At 41.9% G+C, this 11,293-nt stretch overlaps 1 protein-coding gene across 1 annotated transcript in view; it reads right to left on the bottom strand.

Annotated features, from left to right (window-relative positions):
• Nucleotides 1-1,392: 1,392 nt before the first annotated feature.
• LOC1276399 (transcription factor mef2A) overlaps nucleotides 1,393-11,293 on the bottom strand; it is a 28,048-nt gene continuing 18,147 nt past the window's right edge. The window contains exon 5 of the mRNA XM_061646134.1: nucleotides 1,393-2,416. Within this exon, the coding sequence (XP_061502118.1) occupies nucleotides 1,814-2,416 (603 nt within the window). The 3' untranslated portion in view covers nucleotides 1,393-1,813. The remainder of the gene's footprint in view (nucleotides 2,417-11,293) is intronic.

Genomic DNA, 11,293 nt, shown 5'->3' with positions numbered 1-11,293 from the left:
GACCTACGTTCATCGATTTTTTATGAATCATAATGTACTGAGTTGCTCATGAAAATAACGTTCGACCATTCGAAATAAAGAATGTATTAATACGCCAAGTCGTTCATTTTCCCCATACAAATATGAACGTGAACCGTATGACCAGATCGTTCACAAAAAGAACGTCCTACCCGTCGCAATAAAGATGGTCCTGGTCTGCCAAATACTTATCAAGACGTAATAAAGAAATTTCATTCTTCTTGCAACAAGAAACCATTTACCATATTTTGACTTAAACTGAAATGAACGAATGAATCGTGATTCACCTTCAGTTCATCTAAATGAAAAACCTAGTACAGTGGAGTGCCGTTTATCCGGGCTCATTGGGACTCGACCTCGCCCGGATACAAAGAGAATAACACGAATGAGTCAAAGGATATATTTCATCACAAAATTCCTGATTTTTTTTTTGTTAATTTTTCATATGTTTTGATAAAAATTACCCAATTTTAATTAAAACCATGTTTTTCAAATGAGAATATTTAAAATGTGCCATGGTTTATAGCGGTTTTTGTTATGACAATGTGCTCTGATAACGGTTTTTTCAAATATCTTCCTCAGCACGCAATGTCACTTTTGTATTGAACTGTCATTTCTCGAACAGCACGGATAAACGAACAGCCGGATATAAGGTACCGGGATAAACTACGCTCCACTTTACGTTCACGTTCATAAATGAACCGGATTGCCCAAGCCTAGTCGCGATAAAGAATTCATCCACTGTTTGAGTTGATATTTCAATTCATGAGTAACGATTACTCGCAGATACACAAAATAATTCAATTAAATAGAAAGAATCGATAGAAAAAATGGATGAAAAGATAAAAATGATCGCAAAGAATCAAAATTAATCAAAAAACAAAATAAACGACCAAAGAAACGATGCTAATGCACGCAAGTAGCTCGCTTGTGAACATGAACCCAAGAAACACTACTGCTTATCATACGTCCTCACCATTCCTACTGTGCAAAAAGCGCCATCTATGATTCAAATTCACGCATTAGTATGCTCGACAGCGCCATCTAGCTGTGTAATGTCCAAGCTTATACGGTTTTGAAATGGATAGAACCGTTTTTAGCGAGCTTTGCATAACAAAATATATCTGATAGAATTAAATTTGGGAGATTGAAACCATCCGGCGATTACTTGTACATGCAGTAAATCATATAATTTTTTATGCCTCAATTCTTCGTACAAGACACTGTCTATCGGAGTATTGGAAATAGGACTCATAGGTGAACATGAACCCCACAGCTTGTTTCATTCCTCGCTAATCCACAAATTAATTTGACTTCGTTTCTCAACACTTTTTCACGACAAATCCAATCCTCTTAAAAAAGAACACTCTTCAATTTGCATCGAAGTTTTGTTTAGCTTTAGTGCAGGAATTACATTTATTTGAAATTCTGTGTAATCTTTCCCAGCCGCCACATCTCCGACCATTGGCTTTAGGGCGTGTTTGTTCGTGTACTGTGGATTGATTGATTGAATTGTGTTTGGAAAGAAGTAGTTAAACCAGTGGTACAAATTCATTAAAGTTCGCGCAATAAATACTTAGCAACTAGACGCACTGACTGAAGTAACGGGTTAACTCCCTTCCCCCCCCCCCTCCCCCTTTTCTCTCGATCCCCTATGGTACATCACACAATTTCGTACATTTTATGCAAAACTCTGTCCCTATGTGTTTTCTGATCATTTGTCTCTTCATTTCCTTTCTATTTACATCCGGCCCGGAGCACCCTGCCCCATCACCTCATCGTCGCTTGTATCAGGTCACGTGACATTAATCTCCTCATCGCTATCGTCCGAGTCGCCCGCCGACTCGTACTCGTCGTAGTACATGGCCTGCGCTCCCGACTGCAGCTCCGACGAGGCGCTACTGTTCGATCGGCCCGACCCGACGGCCGGATCCGTCGCACCCGGGTAAAAGCCACCCATCGGGAAGTGTCCACCGGGGGGTCGATTCCCTCCCGCCACCTGATCCTCAAAGTCAAACTTAAAGTCAGCACCGGCACCGCCGGCCACGGCGCTCGGTTTCAGCAGCTCAAACTTGGACTTGAAGGTAAGCATCGGCGGTGGCGGTGGTTGTGGTGCTGCGCCCTGCTGTTGGTGAGCGGTTGGGGCCGGTTTGGGAGAGGCCGACGGGGTTGTGGGCTGAGGTGGTGGTTGCCCATCGTGTGGCGTCGATCCTTGCGGGGGTGATGCGGGGGGAGGCGGTGAGAGCGACGTTTGCCGGTCGGTGCGGGCGTCCGACAGGTCCGGGTTGGGGTTGTTCTTGTTCGGGAGCGTTTGGTCGCGGGAGCCACCGTTCGCGAGCAGCTCGCGCTCCTTCGAGTTGCGCCACTTCATGCGACGGTTCTGAAACCATATCTTTACCTGTGTGGGGAGGAGAGGGGGGGAGAGAAAATGTTGGAATTAATCTAACTATTATCTTTCAATGCTAGCACACAGTGTTTGATATTTTATATAGAAACTTAGCCAAATAATCGTCAGCAGAGCAAATGTATCCAATTCTACTTTTATTTTAATATTCGCATTCTCAAAAATCTAATAAAATATCATTTTTCAACCTTCTTTTTAGATTGCCCGACTATTCGAATCATTCAACTCGATACGATCTGAAGGTTCATCCATAAATAACGTATCCCGAAAATAATTGTTTTTGAGCCTTCCCCTCCACCACCATAGTCGAAGAAAGTGAAATCTCAACGAATAAATTTAGTCTATTAAATACGTTGTGGTTTGATGTATCCCCTCTCACTCCTATGTCACCATTTTATTTCTTTTTTTTTCCTGCTGATCCATAAGTCTTTTACGAATTATAACATCAAATTATTTGTAAATTTTATATTGTATTCGACTGCATGTCTATCCAACACAAAGTGTCGTGTGTCGAATTTCGAATTTGAACATTAAATCAATTGAAACTGGAACACATAAGTGTTGTTGACAAAAAGTTGATTAACTATTCTTTGCCATTGTTTAGAATGAATGGATGATTTAAACATGTTTCGGCGAAAAAGGGTTTACTTAGAATACTTTCTCGATTTATTTCATGTGTTTCTTCATCCTTAAAAATGAAAAAAATCATACTAATACACTCTATCTTGAAACTAAAATTGATTTTTTTCTTATGTTTTTCTTCATTTTAGAAGAAATTGTCACACAATTAGAAAAGTTACATGTTGTCCTTTTCTTTCTTTGGATATTGTACAAAATACCGAGGGTCTATTGATAACGAAATAATTTTAAGAATAATTTTAAATTCCACTCCATCAAACGAGTGAACATGTGTGAGCCATTCTTTTTAAAAACATAAATTGGATGCCTTGCAGCGTTACGTAATCTTTGGATGGTCCTCTAAAGCAGTGGTCTCCAACCTATGGTCCGTGGCATTAACAGCAGTGGACCAGTGGATTTTTTTAAAGAAAAGCTTATCACAGTGCATATATTGCTTTTCTTATCCTCAAAATCAAGATTAAATATTAATTAGGCATGTATAGAATAAGATTTAAACATATGTTTGATCTAAATGCTTTGAAATAAATCTACAAATTATATGCCCTCAATATATGTGGGTCGCGGGGAATGTATTTTCAATGCCAAGTGGTCTGTGACCCAAAAAAGATTGGAGAGCACTGCTCTAAAGCAACAATGACAAAAAAATGACAATAAGACTTATTGACACAGTTTTGTCAAGCAAATTGTATACTTTCAGGGGCTAAACGTATTCCAAACAGTATTTCATTGAGTTGAATTAATCCAGAGCAAATATTACCCGGTCCCGATTCAATTTGTTCTCGTCTTCAATTGCCAAATATAATGAAAAGTGCAACAAACGAACCTTTTAATCTGGGCAGAATCCAGTTCAGCGACCGATTTAGTCTACCAAATTGAAGAAATCTTGTATCGGTACCGTGAACTTACAGAAATGCACCTCCAAATTGTAAAAGGGTACCCTGCCTCTAGTGGCTATACCTTCTCCAATACAATCATCGACCTTTAACTCCACGAAATACAATCAAACTCACCCAAAACCATTCGATCCTAATGGTGTCCATCCAACTGTAATGTGCGAATTTGTACTTCTCATCAAGTCCGGCGGCCCTCTGCCCGAAGGAACGATGGTGTTTGTGTGTTTAACCGTGCCTTTTATCGATCGTTTGCCATCCGTCATCGGATTTCAGTGCAAATTGATGCTGGCGCGAGCCGGCAACCATCGATCGAGTCGGGCCCCGCCACAAAAAGTGCCACAAATCTGTGTCCACTTCCCTTTTCGGTAGCGAATTCAATGTCCCGCCACTGTTTAATCAATGCTCAAATTTCATGGGTGGCCAAAAATCCCTCCACACGATGTGGGGCAAGCAGGCAGGGAGTTTGACTTCAATTTTTATTATTTGTCCATTCCATTAGGCGGCCTTTGGGTTGCCTTCGCGTTGGTGCCCTAGCAACGCGAACGTCCCAAGCTAACACAATCGCCTCTGCAGCAACACAATCCAAGCGGCAGCAGACGATGTGTACGAAGGCATGGCACACTTGAAACTTTTCACATTTGACAAGGAAGCTGCTGTAGCGAAGGGCGGCCCCGAAAACATCAGTATCTGGCGTTGATCGATTTTTTCTTCCCCTTCTCCGCTCGGAAAACAAATACCCATTTCTGCAAACTGTACAGTGTGAGAGAGAGAGCGAAAAAAACGCAACACACTATCGCAACACAGCTTTGTGCTACACTATCTTACACTTTGCAACAAAGTTCAGGGCTTGCACAGAGTACACACTTTACTCCGGTTCCGGCAGTGGGAAAAACTTGCAACCGAACCGAACGGGGTGCTGCAACAAGGAAATTGCAATTACTCATAAACAGATCCCGGAAACCCACACCCCTCGCTGTGTCCCCGGCACGCAGTACGCACAAGACAACGCATCCAGCCGGCACCGAAAAACGGGCGGCAGGACTTTGGAGGGGGGTGCCTAGAATAACTCGAAACAATTTCCTACAATTTCCCGCAGGCGATACAGGAAGGCAGGAAAGTGTCGTCGTCCGGGTTCTTGTCCATTCTCGCGGCGACCGGGAGTGCGAAATGGATACACAGTGTGGCTGGAAAAACAACCAACATCATCATCATCATCGTCACCATATCGCTTGAGCTAGTTGGAAAATGCTTTCGGTCACACACCGGGGCATACTTTTGTGACACGAGGACACGCCGACACCGGCACAATGGCACCAGAGAGAGAGCGCGCGCACGAGGTGTAAATGCGTGCGTGCCGCATATAACTCAAAGCAATACATTCCCGCCTTTTCTCGTAACTGTCACCGGCAGACACTTTGGCCCGGGTGACAATTACGCTGAGGGTGGTGAGTTTTGTGTTGGATCTTTCCGGCCGAGGCCGGTTGGGGGTGGGATTTGTGAATGAAGTCGGGTGGTGGTGGGTAGATGAAAGAGAGTTCAGAGGACAGTTTATGTTTGTATTTTTACCAGCTTCTAAATAACTCCTGCTCGTAAGAGGGATAGACGGCTGGTTTGAATGAATTTTGAGGATTTAGAATTGTATTCTGAGAATTAGCACTTGAGTTTATTTTCGCGTAAAGTGACGTTAGGATTATTTTGTTAGAAAATGGAAGATAATTTTAGGAATGGAGATTAATATGGAGGAGCTCAAGTCCAAGAAACTTACGTAAACGCTTATTATTTATCAAAGACAATTGAAATTCAGGGATTAAATGTGCAGAGGTTACTGATGTCTAGAGTACAGGTCTATGAGCCTTGAAGAAGAGTTTGATGATAGTCATTCCATATGATGAGCAATTCACTTTAAAGAACCGATCGCGATGATCGAAGTTGTTAGGACTGATAACTTGATTAGGACGTTACGACGAAGATATGACTCACATACACCTCTGGACATGGAAATCAGAAGAATTAAACCATATTTGTGGAAGAATATTCTAATAGGTTGGGCCGGTCTGGTGGTACAGTCGTCAACTTGCACGACTTAACAACATGCTCGTCATGGGTTCAAGCCCCGAATAGACCGTACCCCGATACGTAGGACTGACTATCCTGCTATAGTAACAATAAGTCACCGAAAGCAAAGCTCACTTCACTCGTGGGTACAGGCAGGCCTTGACCGACCACGGTTGTTGTGCCAATGAAGAAGTTTCTAATAGGTATACTACAATGCCATCATGGGTTCAAGCCCCGTATGGACTAACCTGCTAATGGTAATCCATAAGTCACTGAAAGGTAATCCAAACCCACTAAATGGTACAGGCAGGCCTTGACCGACAACGTTTGTTGTGCCAAATGAAGGAGAAGAATACTACAATGTCAAACTGTATCAGTTGTAGCGTTGATCTGAACATCGTCCAGCGAATCAAGATCGGCATATGCTAGGTCCTAACACTGGACTATCCCAATCCTTTAAGATCGATCATGGCAGATGGTAAGATTGGGATAACGCATTGGGAGTGAATGGTGTAAGACTCTCTAGCAATAGGTCAGCTATACGAATTGATTGTCATGTCTCACTCGGTGGGTACTGGTTTGTAATATTCCTGCTTCAAATTAAGAATTCAAATCAACATTTGGGTAAAAATTTCTGCAATATCTTCCGTCCTTCACAAACCTATATTGTGGCGTACGTGAGTGCGACTTCACCTTCATAACCATTTTTAAGTACCAAGTAGAAGATAGATGCAGACTAAACAAATGACTTTGAGGATCGATTATTGAGCCTACAATGGTTGTACCAACCAGCTAAAGAACGTCTCAATTCAAGCGATTTCCATCGCAACTGCTATTGTTGGTGCTCTACATCTGGCGTCTTTGAGTGTCTTTCCAGCCATGAATAGACTGGTTATTTGAAACTTATTTAGCTACGCAAGATATTTCTAAGGGTATGTCTATGACAGAAAAATGTGGTCTATCTTTCAGGAATTGAAATTAGGACCAAAAGTACGTTCATCTTGAAATTAGAGCTCAAACATCATCATTTCAAAATGTATAACACATGTGGTAATTTCTTGTCTCATAACAACAGCATCTATTGTATCCCAATCTTCTTGAACTTTTAAGATTTTATCACATTCGTACCTGTTCCTGTTATTGTGTCTTATTAAGTCGTTTCCTGAAAATTCCGTGCCAGATCTTAGGCTCCAAGAAATCTTACTCACAACATACTGATGTGCTTGTGATCAAAAGCGTTAACCGACACATACGTCGCACCATTACATCCATAGTTTAATACCAAGTCCAAAAAATCACCCACTAGTAACCTACCCAAAACGACCGTTGAACCCAAATGGCGCTGAATTTCTCCTCCCAAACATCATCAGACTCCAAACGCTTTAGCTACTCTTCCTGTTCTTCTTCTACAGGCTCGCCGCCTCAGCTACAAAGCAAATATTATCACCACACTCGAGCATCACTCGTGGGTTTTGATTGTGACGCATGCGGGTCCCGGGTCCAATATTCATCCCAAACGATGGTTTCGACGCACCGAACAAAAAAAAAACCGGGAACAATTTAAAAGATGGAAAGTTTACCAAACAACTGTTGATAAAAGAAGTGAAATCGACAATTTGCATTTGCGTCAAACGGATGTACTTCTTACGCAGAGTAGTACGATTTCGGAGGAACACTGTGGATGATCTTGAGCGCGTCTGCACGTTTGACGTTAGACACGATCCCTGAAGAAGCTGAAATCCCGGAACGAGACACACGCTTCAAACATTGATTGGTTTTATAGCTGGTATTTTTGGTTGCTAATTTAATTAGTTTTAATCGATGGGTTGGAATGCACCACCGAGCTTAGTCGCTAATTGAGTAATGCTAAATAATTCTCACGCACGGGCAAACAATGCGGTGACGTAGTTACTTTCGGTTTTCATTGCATGACAGAAGAGGGTATTTCCGTGCATTCCATGTGAAGTGATTATTAATTTTGTTGATTTGTTGTATTGATTTGACTAAAATTGTTTGGCCTTCGATTTGGCTTATTGAAAGCTTAAATAAAACATAAATTAAGAAATTGGCCTGAGACACGAATTGAGAAGAATAACAAAACATATTCTTATTTTCCTTTTAACAAAAAGTGATGTTTTTTAGCAAGTTTCAATTCAATTCGATGATATACAAAGCATAAAAAAATCGAAAAGTGCGCTCCAGATGTTGAACATTAATAATAATTGCCCCATCTATTAACAGCATCATGCAACGAAAACCCCCTTAACCGAAGGAGTGAAACAGTTAAATCCTTCGCAAAGCAGAGCGATGACACTTCACAAATGCAAACCGCAAACCGTGTCCTAGCTACGACTCAATTCATCAACCTCCAGAGTGCATTCCAAATGCATCCTGACGAAAAAGTGTGACGAAAAAGTGGTAACGTTCAATTATCTAATTTTCAACTGCGGCACACCGTGAAGCGGACAAAATCTTGCTGTGGTGATCGATGAATTTTGACAACGTGTAATGTTTTGTTTTTGTGATCCTTTTTTTTTTTGGTTCTACAGTGGCCTATAGACTCAACCACACGCCACCAAACCTCTCCAGGGGACAGATGCATTGGAAAGGATCACTAGGCCTTTGCCAACGTCATCGTAGTTATCGCAGTGTGACCCCCGTTTGTGCACGAATGCAAAGGCAACTGTAGTCCGTCAGTCCCGGTTCAGTCTGTATGTGTCATCAACATGTGAGTGTGCGTAATCACGCCAGAACCTTCCCGAGCACCTTGTGGTCTCATTTGTCATCGGCAGAATGAGAAAATCAATTACATTAGTTACGCGTCGAGCTTGAACCTGAAATCTGGTGTGCTGCAATTCGGTGCGCTTCTGCCTCATTTCCAGCGCTCGGGTGACTCAATCAATCATCCGTTCAAAACATCAAACCCGAGTGTAAGGAAAAAAAAAAGGCGACGACAATTTCCCACAGTGATTGCACTGTTTAGCCTTTAGCGCCTTTAACCGCTCTTTAGAGGACGCCTTTAGCCGCTCCACTCGAAAAGGATAATCAGGCTAATCTGAGCAGCAGACCCCGTTAAACGGTCTCTCGTTAAATTTACATTCCACAAAATCCCTGTACGCATCCCTACTTGTTTGTTCGCAGGCGATGATGGCCCTCGTGGGGTTTAATTTTCCTGTAAATAAACACACAACTAACACCCTCCACGCGCTTTGTATTGTAAGCCACAAGCCGCAGGAAGAACATTTGCTCCGAAAACAATCGAAACTGCCGCCAGCAATGACAAGTAAATGTTTGAGAAGAATTCTACCCCATCTTGAATGCTCGGAGAACTACGTGGTCCCGGTCGTTGGGTTGAAGGCATCCCGATTTGCCGAGGGTGGTAATCAATTGCAGTGATGCTTATCCTCCCAAACTCCCGCACAGACGGTGGTGGTTAGCGGGGCTTGTTTTTTTGTGTAAAGGTTGAAACTCGGGCCTGGAACGGCACTTCTTGCAAGGAATGGCTGGGCCAGCTTGCCGCCACGTGCACCATGTATAGCGCATACAGGGGTCGAACGGTCGATTAAGCATACATTTGTTATGCCAGCAACGTATGCGCAAGCAAGCGTTTGGGAGTGTACAGGGCAGTTGGTGATGATTGTTGCCCTGTTATCAAGTTATCAAGCTAAGTACTGCGTGTGCTAATATTGATCGAACTTGTTTGTGCGTTGGAGTGGTTTTGTTTATTTTATTAAAGACTTAAAGAAGCTGTTGAATAAATAGCACAAGATTAAGATAACAGAATCATAATCGGATGAAGATGCAGGATTATTGGATTAAACTTTCGAGGCTTTGGATGTATTTTGTTTTCTTCAAATTATGTACATCCGGTTCGAAGGACCAAATGCTCAATGACGTAATAAGCTTTTACTTGATGAATACATGGGCATTAAACTAACGTTATTTTCTTTTCGCTCTAGACTGAATTATTTTTACTAAGTTAAACAATCAACTCTAAGCTCTCCTATGTGTCAAAACTGATTCCAAAGTAATTAAAACAAGCTTTTCTTTTATTCGTTAATTAATATTTCTTAGTTTTGCTTATAGTTCTTGTTAGAAAATATATATTATTTATATATTTATTTATTGTTTGCACTATTTTATGCATGTTTTTCTTTTTCAATCATTTTTTGTTTTGTAATCCTCTTCTACATCATCAACAACAATAATGACCATGATTCAACCTTTACTAATTTTTTTTTTAATTCTTTGTACAAGAAAAAAATATTCAATCACCTGTGATAATTCAATTAACCTGAGTGCTAACAAATCATTTCTGTCCTTTCTTCATTGCATAATTTTCACACAATTATTAAAAAAAGTCCACCCTCTTTCAGATAACTTTCTTCCGGTTTTTCTTTCACTAAAGAGAAATGACAGGGAGGACGGGGGGCACAAGCCGATGAAGCGATAGATTGGAAAATTAATGAACGATTAATTTTCCTCTCCCGGCAAACCACAAACCAACCAGAATGAACACCCCCCTTGCCCAGGCGAAACGTGGACAAAAGTGGAAAAGGAATATTCATGAATTTATTGAAACATTCCTGCAGCTCCCATGGCCGCAGGACAGACTGTGAAGCAGTAAGTTTACCGAGGTGAAAGAGAGAGAGAAAGAGCGAAGGAAAATCCACTTCTGGCACGTTGAATCCTTGTGTGCTTCAAGCAAAAGAAGGAAAAAGGACGCAATTGCTGGAATCATTTCACGGATCATGATCATCAATGAGATTATTTCGCTTCCTTCTCACCACTCCCTCTCATACTGCCTCGTTGAATCCACCATGGCAAGTGAGTGAAAGAGAAAACATCTTGTTCTGCCTTGGATGAGGACGGGGACACGATGTCGAGAAGATGGAGAAGAAAGTGGGTGGAAAATATTCATTACGCTTCCACCGATAACAATCGGATTAAATCAATTTCCAGCATTATTCGGAGCAACCACCGAAGAGCACATAAAGACTCTCTTTCTCTTTCTGTTCCTCGCCTCGCAGATTTTTCGTTCTGGTGCTCGATTTTCCGTGAAGAAAAACAGAAACTCTCATACACACGGAGAGGGAGGAAAAAAGCGGGAAAAACATTATCAAAGTTGGAAAAATGTCATCTCCAGACGTGCGCTCTCAATGAGTGTGTGTGTGCGTGAGTGTGTGGGTTCCTTCCATCCCTGCAGGCCGGAAGCGTGCGCACGGCGTGTGCATGGGCAAACCTATGTATGTGGGCCTGTTTGTGCGTGTGAGTGTGTGTGGGA

Source organism: Anopheles gambiae, chromosome 2 (assembly GCF_943734735.2).
Source record: "Anopheles gambiae chromosome 2, idAnoGambNW_F1_1, whole genome shotgun sequence".
Taxonomy (NCBI): Eukaryota; Metazoa; Arthropoda; class Insecta; order Diptera; family Culicidae; genus Anopheles; species Anopheles gambiae.
The sequence above is the reverse complement of the archived record's forward strand: the minus strand, read 5'-3'. Positions and strand labels throughout refer to the sequence as shown.